The sequence below is a fragment of the Notothenia rossii genome (assembly GCF_949606895.1).
Source record: "Notothenia rossii genome assembly, chromosome: 7".
In the NCBI taxonomy this organism is placed as follows: domain Eukaryota; kingdom Metazoa; phylum Chordata; class Actinopteri; order Perciformes; family Nototheniidae; genus Notothenia; species Notothenia rossii.
Genome location: NC_136905.1, coordinates 33,273,178 through 33,292,712, shown reverse-complemented (window position 1 = coordinate 33,292,712; position 19,535 = coordinate 33,273,178). Strand labels below are relative to the sequence as shown.

Here is a 19,535-nt window from a genome sequence, read left to right as displayed (position 1 = left end):
ATAAAGCTGTTGAAGAGTTGTTGCTGCCACTATAGATTTTACCTTTTTTGCTTATCATGCCCACTGATATTGCTTTATGTGGATTTGACATATATGCAGTATATAAGCCATGGTCGGAAGGAGGCACATGCTCAAAGGAGGCAGCTCTAGCTATCCATTTCTTCATCACATCTTGAAACTCATTGAAATTATGCAATTTTTGGGAGATACCAGTCAACATGATCACTTTATTGCTATGACAGCATTTCTTGCACTGAGTAATGTAAGTTTGAAAACTCTTTGGAGAGTATTTGAAAAACCCCACGACAACCTTGGATCTCAATGATATTCCCATAATCAATCATTTGTGAATCAATCTCATTTTCTTTCCTTGAGCCTTGACCCAATTTCGTTTAACCTTTTTGAATTAACTGCATCAGCTTATCTTCCAAAACTTTTTCTGTAGCTCTTATTGTTCTTTTTGGTCTGAACGTGAAGTTTCCACAGGCACTTCACGTTCATTCCCGTTTGGGTCCATAGCAGTTTCATTCGTTTCCACATTTCCCTTTTCAGCCATTTTTATGCTTTAAAACATCCACGTGTAAATAGCTGTCCTTATTTTAATGTTGCGCTTTGTTATTATGCGGCTTGGATCCGCGGCAATAAGCCAGATAGACAACTTGTTAAAGCGCTTTTCAAGATGCGCTCTTTGAGTTGAGTCCACACTTTATTCATAAGCACATTTTTTCCACTTCCAGCATTAGACTTTCATATATTGCAACATCCACAACTTGTTGCACAAGCCTTTTTCCACAGAAATGTTGTCAGAATCCAGAAAGTCAATGCGGTCCTTCCGTGTTCACTTTGAAGTCCGTGATTTGTAAACTCACGATTCACATCCGCTCGTATCCATTCATTTCCAAGAGTATTTAATTCATTCTATAGTATGGTGGCAAGCATTTAATTCCACACGGCTTTGTCCGTCACGAGAGTTTTTAACAATGTCGTGGCTTCCTTCCTTGTTTATCTATAAAGCAACTAGACAAAATTATCGGCCGAAAATGGTTAAAAAGGCCCTTTCGGCCGAAAGGGTTTTCGCACCGAAAAAATATCACCGAATGTAAGAAAACAGGGTTACGTTGATCATACTCCGCATATTTTTCCGGGTGTTTTGATTTCAAGTGGTGGAGTAATCCCGAAGTGGTGAAAGTCTTTGCAGTTACACCCCCTCGAGAAATGTCAGCTGAACACGTTTTACAAATCGCAATCCGTGCCTCTTTCTCTGATATTCTGAAATATCTCCAAGCGGCAGACATGTTGGCTGTGAGCCAGCCGCGAGCGTGGTCGCGAGCCGTGCTTGTCGCCGCGTTTTGATTACGTCATCACAACAACACGTTAGGTTACCAAACTTATAGGTGCATTTGTTGTTGTTGAAGGCCTGGCTGTTATAGTCTTTATTTACACTATTTTGTTTTAGGCCTAGTGGCCTAGATGTTTATGCAGTTTTAAAGCACCTTGGCTTTGCTCTGAATGAACTTTGTTGTAGTTATCCTACAGAGAAAAGAAAATGCACTTGACTTGGAATTAATTTACTGTATGCATTCAAAAGTGCTGAATAAATGTTTTATGGACCCATAATAGTGATTATTATTTAAGTTAAGTTTTGCCATAATCATGTATTTTTCCATAATCAGGTAGCTGAACAACATTGGTAAAAAATGTATACATTATATATGTATATATCTATTAATCATTTTCGGCCTTTCGGCATTCGGTTTTCGGCCAACTGTTTCCTATTTTCGGTATCGGTTTCGGCCAAGAATTTCCCATTCGGTGCACCCCTAGTTAGAAGAGTTGCTTGGTCTCCAATGGTTTGGACGGTATTAAACGATGTGTTTGCTCAAAATAAAATAACAAACCTTTACATGTGCAACAAAGAAAAGAGGCCTTTACAATATTCAAAACAAATAAGCAAACTCAAATAAAATAACAAAGAACTTGGGTATTCTTTCTTTCTTGACAATGCTTATATAACTTAAAAAAAACAAAAAATATTATTCATTTATTTAACAGGGACAGTGCACATTAATGAACATTTCTGTAAACTTAAAAGGTAATTGTACGGTTAAAAACTGTTCCTCTACGTTTTCTTTCAAGCAGGTTGCCCATCACTGTCACTTTAGAGGAGGCGCAATGGGAGTTGTAGTCTTTTATAGTGTGTTGACTACAGATGTCAAAATTAGGTGGCCTTTCTTATCAAAACAAAATACTGGCTCTAACACATTTTAGAGACAAGTCTCCTCTTTACAGAGTGCCCACTTCATGCTTATCACATGCAGTATTTTGCTTAAATCAGGCAGTTTTTCTTTAAATAATAAATTTGTTTTTTGTCGGCTTTTCTTAAAAACTGCTCATTTGTATATTTCTGCATGCTGCTGAGAGTCTTTCATAAACCGGATATGACTGTAAAGCTGAGACTCTGGTGGATTTGATGAGCCCAAATACTCTAGGACAGTGGTTCTCAACCTTTTTACACCAAGTACCACCTGAGAAAATAGTTGGCTCTCCAAGTACCACCATATGACCAATGTTAAAATACAGTCCATGCAGGACTCGGAGGCAAATGTATATATTTTTTACTCACTCACTCTCTCTCTCTCACTCTCTCACTCTCTCTCACACTCACCACAAGTGAGAATATAAAGAACAAAATAATAACTTATTCTCACACAACAAATGTCAACTGTACACACATGTCATTTCCTGGACTTATACCAAAGTTTGAATGTAGGCCTCCTGCAACAACCTACATCATAACAGAAAATGTCCTATAGGGAATTCAGTTCCACAATAATAATGAAAGCCTCCAGGAGCAGATGAGCCTAAGGGCTAATAGCTCATCTTCAGTCTGCTGATGTTTGCTATTGCCATTTCTGTGGTGGCAAAGTAAAAAAGAAAAGAGATAAGAAAAAAGACAACAATTAAGGACAAGTGTGTGCTTTTTCAGCGTTTGACCTCGGTCACAGCCTTCTCTCCATTATTTGAGCAAATGTCTTCTTCCTGAGTCACTTCTCTCCTCCATCACAGTGGCTGTGCATATCACTTTTGCGTTGCTTGTGGAGCCTGCGCTTGTGCTCGGTTGATGACTGTCCTCCTCCTCATTCACTTGTTCACTTTCGCTGCTAATATTCTCCTCTGTACCTCTCTTCCGAATACCTCCCGTTTTGAGCCACGTTTTTAACATCATTCAGCTTTCTTCTTTCTTTAGCTTGCTTGCAACGTTAGCGGGTAGTAAGGTCGTAATTAGCAACGCCAGAAATAAAATAAAATAAATGTTTTCGTTTCTAAATCTAAAAACAGTAATAGCCTATTAGAACTAATTTAAACCACAGTTTCAATTATCTCAAGCTTATTATCATTCGTTGTAGTATTTTGATAGTATGATTTATTTTTTAATTAATGTTATTCAATCAAGCCTCAAACTGATGGCACTTGTCCCTATAGCCTGTTTTAAATTGAAATTGTCTGAGGTCCTTACCATCAGCTGCTCTTGCAGTAATAATAGTGTACCTTAATGTCCCAAATGTGCACAATGTAGTGACTGCTTTTCGTCTTGTTGTTTACTTAGTTGTGTTTCCTGTATTTTATATGTCTGTGTTATGTGTAAAGGTTAAAGGTGGGGTAGGTACGTTTGAGAAACCGGCTCGAGATACACTCTTTGTTATATTCCATGGAATGCTCTTAACATCCCGATAGCAATGAATATCTGAAGTGCTTTGACAAAAAATCCATAAAAAAAATTCATCTGTGGAAGGCTCTGTAAGGAAGTGGCATATTTTTTCCGGTTGTGCATTTTCAAATTCTAGCTCACTCGAGCTGGTTTCTCCAAAATTACCTACCCCACCTTTGAATAAAAAAAAAAAAAATCTCTTTTAAATTTTTTTTTCAATTTTGTTTATGTCAGATTCCTCCACGTACCACTAGCGGGAGCTGGCGTGCCACCAGTGGTACGCGTACCACAGGTTGAGAACAACTGCTCTAGGATAATCACAGCGTCGGAAAATATTTGTCTATTAAGTTTCTTTGAGAATTTAAATAAATGTATTATAAAACTTTACAACTCAACTGGGCCAACCACAACGACAGAGCGCGTTTCGAGGATGTATGGCTTGTCAAGAATCATCTTTTCTTACATTTCCAGGCCGATGTAGACAAGGCGGTGCAGGCGGCACGTAATGCCTTTAAACTTGGGTCACCATGGCGACGGATGGATGCCTCTAATCGCGGCCTGCTACTCCACCGATTGGCCGATGCCATTGAGAGGGACGCTGCCTACCTTGCTGTGAGTAATTATTAAATGTTGAATCCCAGAACAAATCTTAACCCATTTCATCCTAAATTCCAGGATAGAACAGAGAAGAACTGCTATACTATATTTCTTGCCAATTATTATTTCTTTCTTTTGGTCATCTCGTTATTGAATGCATATCTTTTTGCACATCATTAACTCAAAAAGAAGATGGACCAAGAATCAGGAAACAATTATCTTTTCTTTTGTTTCAGTTAAACAAAATTGGTAGCATAAGTATAAATGACTTGAATATATACTTTTTATTTGGGAAGGGGAAACCTTCTTACTAATTACTTTATGTTATGTATAACCTCACTATCAAATGCAATGCAAGTAAATACAAAAACAAATTAATTACCATAAGATGTCACAAACTATTTTATAAACATATAGGTTCACCTATGAATTAAGATAAGAACAAATGAACCAAAGAAAGTTAAAACCATAAAGCAACAAATGATTGCGCAGTTTAAATATCGTCATGCATCTTAAATTGATCCAGTGTTGTTTGCACAGGAGCTGGAGACCATCGACAATGGGAAGCCGTACGCTGTTTCCTACACGGTGGATCTGCCCAACGTGGTCAAATGTTTCAGGTAACAACACACAGCACATTTCAGAGCTTCATTTGGTGTTATGTAACACTGCTGGCTGCCTCATGGACGATACTGTTTCATCATCTTGAAACCTCCCCGACCATCACTGCCCTCTCCGGTTCAACAGAGCCAGGGTTTCTTTGCTTTAGCTGGCCTGAACCCCTCTCCAGAGATAACACCACACAGGACATTATCAGCTGTTAAAAAATGTGTTTTATTTATCAGGCTCTGTGCAGGTTAAAAGGGGCGTTTTTTCATTTGTCTCTTCTACCGCACACAATTGACGAATCCCTGCTACTGTATTTCTGTCTTATAAATATCCCCTCTGTTGTCACTTTCAAATTTCTGCCTCTTTAATAAAGGCAGTGGCCTGAAAAAATAAATCACAAAACTCACCTATCCAGAGCTGCTTTTAATGTCTGATTTAATGTTTGGTGTTTTTTGTATACCCGTTTTAATGTTTTATGAAATATAACCAAAAACAACAAAACAACACAGATATTGAACACCTATGAACCTGCTGTGTTTAGGTACTACGCAGGCTGGGCTGACAAATGGGAGGGGAAGACCATCCCCATCGATGGAGACTTTTTCTGCTACACCCGACATGAACCCATTGGAGTCTGTGGACAGATCATACCGGTGAGGGGGGGCAGGGACAAAAATGGAAATAACATTGCAAATTATATAAAGAGAGGAGGAAAAGCATTTTAAATATTTGCCCAGACTATATTTCTCTGTAGACTAAGCACTGCTGCAGAGGAAAGCATTTTACCCGGATACATTTACACACGGAGAAGCAGTGAAGTTCGAAGAGTTCCTAATTCATCCATTGCAAACCTATAGTCAGATTACATAGATTATATATAAGCCTGTAAAGAATGTTGTGGATACGTATGGTTATATACTTACAACTCATTATTCAGGGTTATGCTTCATTTGGATTATTCTGTATTTCCTTGAAAGCCCATATCATATCTGACTGATGTTTTGTCCTTCATACACTCACCACTGATCCACTACAGCAGTGGTTCCCAACCTTTTTTGTCTCGTCTGCTCCTTGAGCTGGTCTCCCTTCTATCAGAATGTCCTCACTCATCTGTGAAGATATGCCTACATTTTGTCTTGTGTTAAACCCTTGGTAATCGTATTTAACCCAACTGCTCCTTAAATAAAAATCACTGACATAACTCACCCTTAATAGAAATGCATTTAAACTTGACATTTACACCGATTGTGAGTGAAAATTATAATAATAAAGACTCACTTCTAGCAGTTTTAACATGTTTTTTTAAGAGCTCTGAAAATACCCCACGCAACCCGTTAAGTACCCCTAGGGGCCCCCGTACCCCCTGCACTAAAGAGTCAAAGCAGAAGCTGGTGGTAACACAATGTTTGCACTTCTTTAATATGTACGTGTTACTGTCACTTGATTCAGACTCCAAAAAAGACAAAAGATTTGATATCACAAAGTTGATAATAAAGGTATAATTTATTTGAGCAATAGCAAACAAGGAACAGTGGAGGGGGAGGAGTGTAATAATGTGATCATTAACCAAAAACAGAGAAATTAGAGAATAATAACAGAAGTTTAACTAATTGTTAACCGAGGTTGAACAAATGTGAACTCGTTGATACAGGGAACGTGCCTGGATTTGTTAGTCCCGCAGGCTTTAGTAGAAGTTAATGTAAAATGAAAATGTGTTGTAAACATATCTTTACCTCTTCTCCCTGCAGTGGAACTTCCCTCTGCTGATGCAGGCCTGGAAGCTGGGCCCTGCCCTGGCCACTGGGAACACCGTAGTGATGAAGGTCGCTGAGCAGACTCCGCTCACAGCTCTCTACGTAGCCAGCCTGATCAAAGAGGTACTCATTAACAACATGTCAGGGCATGATACTTTCACCAGATATACATTAAGACCATCTATCATGTGTGACGTGTTTCTGTTTCCAGGTGGGCTTCCCTGACGGTGTTGTGAACATCTTGGCAGGCCTGGGGGCGTCAGCTGGGGCTGCCATCGCCCGGCACATGGATGTGGACAAGGTGGCCTTCACTGGATCCACAGAGGTAGCACCAACTTAATGTAATGCTGTCGACATGCTAGAACTCATTCAAAAGCTAACCGGTATATTGTGAGCATATGTGGGCAAAAAGATATTTGACCCTGATCGAAAGGAACTTATTTATAAAACATACTCTTAAGATAATACTTGTTGATTTGATTGAAGAGTCCTTTTTAGGATTTTCCCTTTCCTGTAGTGTGTTATATACAGTAGGTTGTTGTGCCTGTAAATTGTTCTCCGGGCAGATGTCACTTCTGTAACATATTGACATCACAGCACAATTGTAACATAGTGACATCACTGTTTTGCAATTGCGCTTCAACTCATTGTGCATGATAGGCTAAAGGACGGGACATCTATAAGCAGTTGACCCATTACAACGGAGCAGACCAGTTAACCAATCAGAGCAGACTAATGCTAATGTAAACACCAACCATATTACGTCCAAAACAGTCAGGCATTGTTTCTGATAGCAACGTTTCTGATAGTGCCGTGGGTGCACATTGCCGATATGACGTCATATCGGACACAAATCTGGATCAGCTCCGTTGTACCCCCATTTTTTGAGATTTGGGTACGAAGGAAAAGAGAGAGACTTTTATTTTCTGACGCTGCGTAAGTTCCCTGACACACATGCGACACATATTGATGTATAAAAGACATCAAAAAGTGCATTTTGCATGATAGGTCCCCTTTAACCTCTGACCTTGAATGTACATTTGTATAATTCTGCTTTTAAACTGAATACCCCCCCCCCCCTTCGCTGCTCTCTCTCCCCCCCCCCCCCCTTCGCTGCTCTCTCCCCCCCCCCCCCCCCCTCGCTGCTCTCTCTCCCCCCGCCCTTCGCTGCTCTCCCTCCCCCCCCCCCCCTTCGCTGCTCTCTCTCTCTCCCCTCCGGTACACGGCACCGTAAGACGTAGTTTGGAGTTGCATTAGGTAACGCTGTGGTGGCTGTACTGCTCCAGCCGTCTCCTTTGTGTTTGTTTGTTTCCCCCTGTCTGTGTTGTTTGTGTGGGCGTGATGGCTGTCACTCCTGGCTCCCGGCTCAACCTCCACTCACCTGCTGCAATCAGTTGTGCACCCTCCCCGACTACACACCTGCTTTCCATCAAGCCATTTACAACGGCATATCAACGGAGGCTCCACAACCTTTCTCCGCCAGATCGTCAAGTATCAGCCGTATCTCGCGTCTCTCCTCCGGTACACAGCACCGTATTGTGGAGTTGCATTAGGTAACGCAAGATACGGCTGATACTTGCGCATTAGTTTCTGTTATGGATCAGGATCAACAGTCCTGCCAGTAACGTTACTATATTATCAATTCTACTTTAGTTATAGCCTGACATATGATAGCTAACTTCACAATGTTGTGATGTGACGTTAGCTAACATTCTGTAGCTAACGCCGGTCACTCACCAAGATAGCTGCCCAGTTCTCCACTGGTTCTCCTCACACCACAGCTCAATTTCTCTCCGATGGCCGTTATTTCTTCTAATCCTTGGCTGTTCCTGGTCTCTTGGACGCCTAGCAGGCTCATAGTATAAGGTTGTGGTCTGTCATATGCATTCGAATATTCATGTTCAACTTCTTCTGTGTCTTCTGTGTCGAAACTAGCATTGGGATCCATGTTTATAAATACGTTACACCGGCCGCTCTCCCCCTTGTGTCCCCCGTGTTACGTCACACGCGGGAGGTCACGTGCCGAGGCTTTTTTATGCGAAAGTGAACATTTCTTTAAAAAACGACGCCAGATGTCACTGTAGTGTATATTTCTGTATACTTTTTTGAAAATCTAGTGTATTCATCATTTTCCTACACATTTATTCACAGGTGTCTTTAACCTGGAAGTTGCTCTTTAAGGGAGCCTTGATGATAAGCTCCTTCCCCACAGAAGGCATACCATCATAAAGAATATTGACAAAATAATAACTCAGCTTCTTACAAATTCTGTTCCAATCTGTTAGTTTGGAAATGGCATTCTAAGTCAGTTGATCTAGTATTTATAGCACTAACTCTATCTGTCTTATCAGGTGGGTCATCTGATCCAGCAGGCGTCAGGCGGCAGTAACTTGAAGAAAGTCACTCTGGAGCTGGGAGGAAAGAGTCCAAACATCATCCTGTCTGATGCCAACAGTATGTATTTTCCCTTCCAGGAACATTCTAACACAGAAGGTTTACAGTTGGTTTTAGGTATTTATTATAATTCAATTTGGGAATAAATGCACAGCTAAAGCAAAGTCTGGCCATGTAAATATATAAAACCTGTGATGCTGTTTGCGTTGCTGGTTCTGTATTTCGTAAAAGAGCTCACACAAAGCGTAAGAACTATTAAAGGGTTAATTTTCTGTAAGACTTGGTGAATTAAGCAAACATAGACATAGCTATTGTGGAGGGATGTTTTCTGGTATATTAGGGGTTCAGTATCTTAACCAATGACACTTTGAACCACCACCCTTCTGATTGGTGGAGGACCGCTCTGCCTCCTGAGCTACAGCGGCTTCAAGTGACCTCCGCTGGATTTATTTCTTACTGCAGCATTCATGTTTACATGGAGCAGCTGCATAGGATGTTTATACGCTTGTGCTGAGCATGTTAGCTTTGCTTGTGAGCCTTAGCTTGGTCAGGAGCTTCGAGTTCATTGGCAGCCAGGCCAGCTCAGCTCCACCTCTTTGCCCTTATTTGGATGAAGCTGGGAGAAGGTGGGAGTTAGGGCTGATGTCACTGCCAAGATGGCGCCATCCAGATCTTCCCACTTTTTTCCTTTACAGCAGAGACCTGTGAGTGATGTCACAAACACTACCATTTATATATATTCAGTAGTATGCAGCAGCCCCATGTCAACATTAATGGTGCCATTATAGTTCCATCAGAATTCACAGAGCCGGACGAAGTTCATCTTATTGTCCCATTGTGTGGTGGAAAGTCTAACCAGCTAATAGTGACACACCATTGAGTGCACTTGTACATGAATACAGACAGTAAAAAATAAAACCACTGGAAGTCACCTGTTGTTAGGGTCTATCAAGAGAGGACACTGACAGATGCTTGAGAGAGTATTTCAGGTGTACTAACTGACTTGTCAATCCCCCCCAGTGGAAGACGCAGTGGAGCAGTCCCACTTCGCTCTGTTCTTCAACCAAGGCCAGTGCTGCTCTGCTGGCTCTCGGACCTACGTCCAGGCAGACATTTACGATGAGTTTGTGGAGCGGAGCGTGGAGCGAGCTAAGAGACGAGTGGTGGGAGACCCCTTCGACCTGAAGACCGAGCAGGGACCTCAGGTAGGAACCATTTTTGGTCTTGGTTTCTTCTTTTCTAAGGTGACATTGTTCTTTTGTTTTACATATTACACTTAGCTAAAAAGCATCTTATTGATATTGCTTTCTCTGAGGTATTGAGGTAATCCAAAAGTAGCGGAAAGTAATCGGGTCACATATACGTTTATATTTTTATTCCCAGATTAGGTTACTGTAAAAGGTATTTGTAGTCATTGTTCTAATGGAATAAATGTTTAAAGTAATCCTCCCAATGATAACAAATATATATAGGGTTGGCAATGACAGAGTCCGGCAGTGGTTCAGTCTGTAGGGACTTGGAGAGATACCAGTGCACCCCCCCTACCCCATAGCTCCTGGGTGCTGTTCAATAGCTGCCAACTGCTCCTAGCACTAAGATGCGTTAAAGGCAGAGGTCCAATTTCGCTGTGTGTGTGTGTGACACATAAAGAGGGTTTCATCTTTCGATTCTAACATTTAATTGATATTGCATTTTTATAAGAGACACACATTAAGGGAAAAACAATCATGAAAAAAATATCCATATACATTCTTATACATACACAGAACACAGACCAGACAAGAAACTGCAGTCAGTAATATCACTACTAGCAAACCCTTTCACATCATTCCTATATAAAAACCTGAAATATAATGTATGCTGTTTCCTCTCGATGTCCCAAAGGTGGATCAGGAGCAGTTCAACAAGATTCTGGGCTACATCAGCAGCGGAAAGAGAGAAGGAGCCAAGCTGTTGTGTGGAGGAGGCGTGGCTGCAGACAGAGGTTACTACATCCAGCCCACCGTGTTCGGAGACGTCCAGGACAACATGACCATCGCCAGGGAGGAGGTAGGGTTTAAAACGCCTCAGTAAAATCAATCAACATAATCAGGGAAAAATTAATTACAACTAATTTACTTTTGTGCTCCCCAAAACGAGTGTTTCAATATTCCAACCTTGGTTGGTGCTTCTCTGTGCACAGTGTGGTGTCCTTCAGTGTGGCTGAGCGGTCAGCTTTTGTATTCTTATATACTGAGATACTCACCGCTGCCATTAGCTACTTTTAGGGGAAGAATTAAAATATTGTATTTTCTATATTAGTGTAACTATATTTGCGTTTTCCATTTTTTAAAATAATATAACATTACATACAGTTAAAAAAAGAAAGGCGTAATTGAATTATGAGGAATAACCTATAAAACTAAAGTCAATAACTGGTTTCCTTAGCTGGAATTATTAGCACCTAAAATAACATTGAGGTATCCCTTTTATAGCCTTATGGGTATCTGAGAATCACTCCGCAGAATCCCACTTTTTAGCAAGGAACACAATGTCTCCTGAGTGCGAAATAAGCATGATATGTGAGTTAGATGTCTACTGATCAAAAGTGTTTTAGCTGGTTTGCTCTTCATGAAATTATTCCTATGTGATTTCTTTTTTTTTCTCTTGCAGATCTTTGGTCCAGTTATGCAGATCCTGAAGTTCAAATCCCTGGAGGAGGTGGTGGAGAGAGCCAACGATACTAAATATGGCCTGGCAGCCGCTGTGTTTACTAAAGACATCGACAAGGCCAACTATGTTTCACACAGTCTGCGAGCCGGCACTGTCTGGTAGGTCTGAGTGCGAACATTAATGTCTCTGAGGCCTGGGTATTCATATTGCGTCTTTCAACTGTTTTGTTGCTTTTTTGCATCCCTATCAACTCTGATATAACATTTTTATCATTATAAATGTGCGTTTCTGTGGCTATGTGGTTCAAATTATTTTTACAAAGAAGTCCAGTGTGACAAAATTAGTAAAACTATGAAAACAACTGAATGTGTCCCTGTCTCTCTGCCCTTGCAGGATTAACTGCTATGACGTGTTCGGGGCTCAGGCTCCATTCGGAGGTTACAAGGCTTCCGGTAACGGCAGAGAGCTTGGGGAGTACGGCCTTGAGAACTACACAGAAGTCAAAACGGTAATTAAAAAAAATATACTATACATATAAAGGATATAGGGATAGGATATAAAGAGGACATATCTTGCTCACTTTCAGGTTTCATATTAGCATTTTGTGCCTCTGTGACATGTTTCCATGCTCTAATGCTCAAAAAGCTTTTTATTTGTCTCATACTGCCTGTGCTGCAGCACCTCTTTTCACCCTCTGTCTGAAACCAGAGCCCAGTCTGCTCTGATTGGTTAGCTGGCCGGCTCTGTTGTGATTAGTTAAAAACTTAGAGATGTGTTGGAAATGTCCTATCCAATCAGGTACAAGGTGTCGGAGTGCTAGCCAATAGAAGAGAGAGAGAGAGAGAGAGAGAGAGAGAGAGAAACTCCCTCTGGATGGAACACAGGGATTTGAGCCTTTGCAGACCATTGGCCGTTATCGTGAAAAACTATGACAGCGTTTTAATTGTCGGGGATTTTAACGTGCATGTCTGTTGTCCAAGCCACTAGTCAAGACTTTCTTGATGTTGTAGATGCTTTTAACTTCATACAACATGTCTCTGGCTCCACACGCAAGAGCATGGGCACACATTTGACCTAGTATTATCCCATGGTCTGCCCATTTTAAATGTCAATGTGTGTGATGCAGCTTGATCAGATCACCTGCCTGTGCTATTTGATTTGTTCTGCCCTTTCATAGTCTTAAATAATGCGCTCCTGTCCGTCACGGTCGTATGATGAAACCTTCCACTGCTGCTAGTTTCTCCCCTGCCTCTGTAAACCTAGCCCAGTCTGATACTATGTCCTCTTGACTCCCTGGACACTGAGCAATTAACCTCAGCCTTTCTCTCTACCTGCACTGGAGCTCTTGACATTGTTGCTCCCCTGAAACTCATGCGCCCCAGAACTAAATCTGAACCCTGGCTCAATGACGTCACTCGTGCTGCCAGGCGTGAGTGCCGGCAGGCTGAGCGCAGGTGGAAGAAGGACAAGCTTCGTGTAACTCATGACATTTTAAAAGAGAGTTGGAGGGCATTGTAAAAGCTGAAAAGATTAGTTATTTTTCTGATATAATTTCTAGTAATTTAAACAAACCTTGTGTTATTTTTAAAACCATTGATGCTATGTTAAACTCTCCTTTATCCACGTGTATTGAAGCTTCCACTGAGGTGTGTGACAAATGTCTCCACTATTAGAGCCTGTATCTCACCACCCTCTTTTGACCCCTCCATTGACATCACATGCACTGCTGTCTTCCAGCAGTTTGGACCTGTGTCGTTGTCATCTCTTAGTGACATTGTTGCTAAATTAAAATCCTCATCTTGTCCCACAGACCCAGTCCCTCCTCGACTTTTTAAAGAGATATGGGACACTATTGGATCTAATGTCCATACAATTATAAATACCAGCCTAGAGTCCGGTTCTGTGCCAGTTTATTTCAAACAAGCGGTTGTGGCACCCCTGATTAAAAAAAAAACTAATCTGGACACTTCTGTCTTCTCCAATTACAGACCCATCTCGAAGCTTCCTTTTATTTCAAAAATATTGGAGAAAACCGTACTCTTACAGCTGCAGTCTTTTATACATGCACACAATAATTTTGATATTTGGTTTTAAAGCGCTTCACAGTACTGAGTCTGCCCTTCTGAGAGTATTCAATGACCTCCTGGTCACTACAGACTCTGGTGACTCTGCCATTCTTATGCTCTTAGACCTCACAGCTGCCTTCGATACGATTGACCACTCCATCCTTATCTCTCGTCTAGAGCACTGTGTGAGTATCGGGGGCAATGCCTTAGAGTGGTTCAGGTCCTATTTGTCACAGAGACTTGGTTACTTTGCATCGTCTATCCTAGGCATCCTCAAAGTCCGGACTCTGGTCCGGATCCGGACCGAACCACAACTGTCTCTGGAATCTGAGCAAATTATACTTTTCATATGTGTTATCTGCGAGACATCGCCACAACACAACGAGTCAAAATGTTCCGCTATGTCCAACAACAAACAGCGCTCTGCATGTCCGACTGTTCCACTGTCTGTGTTTGTCTGTCAACGCATTGATCCAATCACATTCAGCATCCCTTCAGCGTTTTTTTCCCCCACCAACAGTCTGCGAATCAGAGGCGCACAGTAGGGCGGGGCTTCGCGGAATGCGGGTGAGAAAAATGCGTGTGTTTTAAAACAAAAAAGTCCGAGCGAGAGTTAACAACTCATATAGTTGCATCTGTACTGTCGCTAGTAGCCTAGTTTCATCTACTGGGGTGGCATGGGGGGGGCAACTGCTACCCTCAAAATAGGCCTTGCCACCCCAGTTGGCAGCTTTGTTTTGAAAGAAAAGTTGTGGCTCATCGGACATTTATGAGAGAAAGTCTCTAATGTCCGGGTACAAGTGAATGCAGCACAAGACGCACGCCTTGTAACCCCTCCCCCGGCCCTGGCGCGAGCGTGGAAATATGATAGGCGGCGATTTCATTTGAACGGTACGGCGCAAAACGAGAAGCATTCGGACCCAACTACTGAAGGAATGAGGTATTTGCGGTCTACAATGATAGAAAAGAGACTGTCAGGTTGGCTGTACTCAGCATTGAATCAAAACGCACTAAAGCTGTTGATCTTAATCAGTTTGTGAGGCGTTTTGCTGAACAAGATGGTAATCGCAGCATTCAGCTGTAATAGACATGTCAACTTGATGCTCTGCTCACGGATGAGCATACAACACTGTTAAGATGATGACCTTACGTGTGTAAATATATTTTTTTCTTTGTGGGGGTCTGCCCCCAAAAAACAGTTTTAAGTCTTGAGAAAGTCAAATAAGACGGTGTGTAAAACTACACTGCCCAGCCGAAAAAAAGTAACCACTTTGATTGAACTAGGCCAGTAGGTAAGGGCTTTCCACAGGATAATAACTGAAGGATAAAGAATGCATGACTGAAGTGATGGAGACCATGTTTGAAGGCAAACTAAAAGAGGAAATAACAGGTCAAGCAAATCCCCCTCTCAGATTCCACAGCAACCAGAAGAACAGAAACACTGGCTGGTGATTTGATTCATCAGCTTTGTGATGGAATACAAAATGCACAGTGCATTTCCTTAGCTGTGGATGAGTCCACTGGCACCACTGACAATGCTCAGTTGCTGGTGTTTGTGAGTTTTTATGATGAGGCAAAGGGGGAGTTTGTTGAAGATGTGTTTGGCCTGACGAACCTCAGTGGACACACAAGGGGGCAAGACATTTATAAAGCAATAATGGGAATGCTGAATGAAAGAGGGTGCGGCTGCCTTTATTCATAACTGTGCAGCCCTTACACTGCGACTCTGAGGGATCAAGCACAGACACAATAACAATGAAAACTGCTGCATACAGATTATTTTTGTTTTTGCAACCTCGTGTTAAGAATCTTGTTGTAATTGTTTAAAAGTTTGAATGATCGTAATAAACTGACCTTTGACTTATTGAAAAAAATAGTTTGGACCTTTAAGATTTGTATTTGAGTACCCCTGGTCTATCCTATCCTGTGGAGTTCCCCAAGGTTCTATTTTGGGGCCCATTTTCTTTTCTTTATACCTTCTCCTCCTTGGACTGATTTTTAGAAAACATGGCGTCTCCTACCACCTTTTATGCGGACGACTCCCAAATATATCTACCCCTAAAAAAAAAAACACCTGCTCTCTGATTGACTGTCTTAATGACATAAAGGCCTGGATGGCGCTAAACTTTTTAAATATAAATGAGAGCAAAACAGAGGTCATTGTGTTTGGACCAAATGGACTGGTGATGTCCCTTCCATTAACCTGGGTTCCCTGCAACCATATGCAAAACCCATGGGCACAAATCTTGGCGTCGAAATCGACAGTGCGTTTAAATGAGATAAACAGATAAACTCTGTGGTTGAGTTCAGTTTTTATCACCTGAGGCTCCTGCCAAAAATTAAACCGGTTTTTATCCTTTTTAGACTTTGAGCGTGTAATTCATGTCTTTGTTTCGACTCGTTTAGATTAGCGGTTTTCAAAGTGTGAGGCGCACCTCCCCGGGGGGGCTGCCAGAGAGCTTCAGGGGAGGCGCAGCGTCAGAAAAAAATTACGTGAAACAGTGAAATCTAGCTAGTTAACTTCAGCTAACTTTATGCGAGCGGCAAGCTGGATCGATTTTTTGTGAAGTTAGCTAAAGTAAGACAGGAGACAGCGTCTGGCAGAAAACGTGTGTCACTTGCACCCTTTTGGCTGTCTGTGGAGACCGAGTTCCCCCACCTCGCCAAAAAGGCTGTGAAAGTGCTCATTCCCTTCACCTCCACCTACCTGTGTGAGTGCGGGTTTTCCACATTGACTTTGATCTAAAGAAAGTACTGGTCAAGGCTGCAGCCAGAGCATGATCTGCGTTTATTCCTGTCTACATTGCATCCCCGCATAATCCGCCTGTGCGCATCTGTTACGACCCGCCCTCTACATAGTGGTAGAGACTCGTTGGGGAGACCCGCAACATAAAATAAAACACAGCAAACACGCAGCATTTAACGGTGTTCATTTCTTCAGATACATCCGTACTCACATGGCCAACCGGCAGATGAACAAAGGCGCTGGAGGACAGGAAGCAAACAAAAAGACGAAGGGGGCCTGGGCCAGACACACCACGGGCCGTAGGACCCAGAGCTTCCCTCCGCTACCCAGAGATCTAACAAATCCCTACGGGAGAAAACAAAGCCGCGAAAACCTAGACTACCTGTTCCTCCAGAGTACATAAAGCCACAAAAACACTAGGAATCTACAGATCCTAAAGCAGTAGAAGGAGGTAGTCCACAGACAACGTCTTCCGGCGTTAAGATCGGGGAAGAGACCTCTTCTCCTCAAGCTTCTCCTTTTCAAGTCCCCAGCTGAACGTAATTAGGACACCTGGGGGAGGCGGAGCTAGGGGCGGACCAGGTGTGTCTGTGCAGCAGGGAGACAGACAAACAGGAGGGGAGCACGTAACAGCATCAAAGACGCAGACTCATTGTTCCCACTAAAGTAGGGGTGAATGTAATAAGGAGGTAAAGTTGACGTTCAGTGTGTTGCCGGGAGCATATAAGGATTTATCCACGATGTTGAAAATGTAAAAAAATAATGTTTAAAACATAAAGATGAAAAGGTTTAAAAAAAGTCGTTGTTTAATGTTTTAAGGAGGTGACGCTACTCAGCCAATCAAATCGGTGCAGTCAGTCAGCACGATAGATTCAAACACAGAGACGAGACAAGAGGAGAGAAACAGCAGCGAGTCATTTCAAATGGCGTGCTCAAAAAAGAGAAAGGTAGACAGAAAACAGAGCATTTCATGAAATGTTCTCTTACTGGACCTCTTTGAAATGCAATTGAATACCCCTGCATTATAGCAACAACCATAATAATAATAATAATAATAATAATAATAGCAATAATAATTGGGAGGGGGGGCGCGGCTCTTCTTATGTTCGCTGGGGGGAGGCTCACCTTCCCACACTTTGAAAACCCCTGGTTTAGATTATTGTAATGCACTTCATGCCGGCCTAAACCAGACTTCGCTGGCACGCCTGCAGCTGGTACAAAACGCTGCGGCTCGGCTGCTTACAGGAACCCGCAAGCATGAGCACATCACACCTATTCTGGCTTCCCTCCCCTGGCTTCCTGTCCATTTTAGAGTTCATTTTAAGATTCTATTGTTTGTTTTTAAATTGCTTAATGGGCTGGCCCCTCAGTACATCTGCAACCTCCTACAGGTGTACACCCCCTCAAGGGCTTTGAAGTCGGCTGCGGCTGGTAGTCCCTAAAACCAAGAAAAAGACCAGGGGAGACCAAGCCTTCTCAGTGGTAGCCCCCAGGCTCTTCAACGACCTGCCCCCCCATGTCAAATTGTCGCTCACTCTTCAAACTTTTAAGTCCGGCCTAAAGACCCACCTCTTTTCCCTCGCTTTCGAGTCAGTCTGAGCTCTACCTATTTGTATGCTTTTATTGTCTGTCCATAGCCTTTATGTGCATTGTATACTATTCTTATGTGTGCCTTTTATCTATTTTGTTACAATGTTATGTTTGTTGTGAAGCACTTTGGCAAACCCTCTGTTTTTAAAATGTGCTATAGAAATAAAGTGGATTGGATTGGATTGACATGCACAAAAACAGGAAAAAGGGAAAACCCCCAAAAAGCATAATAGGGCCTCTTTAATATGTTAAGCTTATCAAATAAATCCAGGCTGGTTATGCAGCAGGAAGCTCTTCCTTTCAGGATCCTAACATCCAAACATGTATGATTGTTAATAAGGCATTGTCAATCAGCACCAGGCATGATAGATAGATAGACAGAAGATAGATGGATAGATCCCAATTTGGGAGATGTTTGCGTTGCAGCAGCATTTAAAAAAACAAGGCAATGTACGTAAGAGAAATTAAGACACAAGAAATAAACATAAATAAAATAGCATTAAAAGTTAAAAATAGATATATATATGCGGAAATTATCTATCAGCAATGTGTCCTTATTACAATTAGTTAACAATTAGTCACAATTCTGGCATAGTTACTTTCGAATATTACTATATATTACTCTTCTTCTTTTTTTTAAATGCGATTTTCTCTATTTTTCTTTCAAGTTTCCCTTTTTCATGACAACTTCTGACAAGATTCTTTGGAACTTGAAATCCTGAGAGTTGTATTGTCTGTGTTTCAGGTGACCATGACGGTGCCTCAGAAGAACTCCTAGGGAGTGGGAGAGCTGCCGACTGAAGAACGCGCCTGCTCTCCGTTAGACCTGTTGAAGTCACTTAAACACCATCAATCGCTTTGTAACAACAAAAACATCTACACAAAATCTCTTTTCTGTACTTGTCTTTACACAGGACATTTTTGAGCAGGAACCAATTTATGAATGTCTCAATAAGAATGTATATTCAGCATTGCAGGCCCTTGTTTATTGTATACATTTTAATATGTATGAGCTGTACTCATTTAACATTTCTTCCTATTCCTATTGGTCTTTTCACCAAATGTCACAGAAATGTGTTTATTTGTTGAAATATGCTTCTAGGATGAAAATAAAACCTTGGAGTAGGAAACTGATGTAGTATTCAGTTAAAAGTATATTCAGAGCCTTTATTTATGTAAAAGTAGAAATACTTCAGTGAAAGATATATGTATAAGCAAAAGTCATGCATTTAAAATACAACATATTAAATATTTAGGTTGTATTTTTAAATGTAGTAATGTGAATATTAATGTTGCAACCGTGCTCAATTGGATGTAATTGATATACTACTTGGTAACCGAGAACAGCACATCCATATTATTTTTAGATTTTCTATGAATCTTCAGAAAAACTAGTCATCAAATAAAAAGGGAGTAAA

At 41.5% G+C, this 19,535-nt stretch overlaps 1 protein-coding gene across 1 annotated transcript in view; it reads left to right on the top strand.

The window, feature by feature from the left end:
- LOC307012992 (aldehyde dehydrogenase, mitochondrial-like) overlaps positions 1 to 19,272 on the top strand; it is a 33,673-nt gene extending 14,401 nt beyond the window's left edge. The window contains exons 3-13 of the mRNA XM_079640211.1: positions 4,181 to 4,321; positions 4,847 to 4,926; positions 5,457 to 5,568; positions 6,664 to 6,792; positions 6,881 to 6,994; positions 9,021 to 9,123; positions 10,084 to 10,268; positions 10,948 to 11,112; positions 11,716 to 11,873; positions 12,109 to 12,223; positions 18,863 to 19,272. Of these exons, the coding sequence (XP_079496337.1) occupies positions 4,181 to 4,321; positions 4,847 to 4,926; positions 5,457 to 5,568; positions 6,664 to 6,792; positions 6,881 to 6,994; positions 9,021 to 9,123; positions 10,084 to 10,268; positions 10,948 to 11,112; positions 11,716 to 11,873; positions 12,109 to 12,223; positions 18,863 to 18,895 (1,335 nt within the window). The 3' untranslated portion in view covers positions 18,896 to 19,272. The remainder of the gene's footprint in view (positions 1 to 4,180; positions 4,322 to 4,846; positions 4,927 to 5,456; positions 5,569 to 6,663; positions 6,793 to 6,880; positions 6,995 to 9,020; positions 9,124 to 10,083; positions 10,269 to 10,947; positions 11,113 to 11,715; positions 11,874 to 12,108; positions 12,224 to 18,862) is intronic.
- Positions 19,273 to 19,535: the final 263 nt, after the last annotated feature.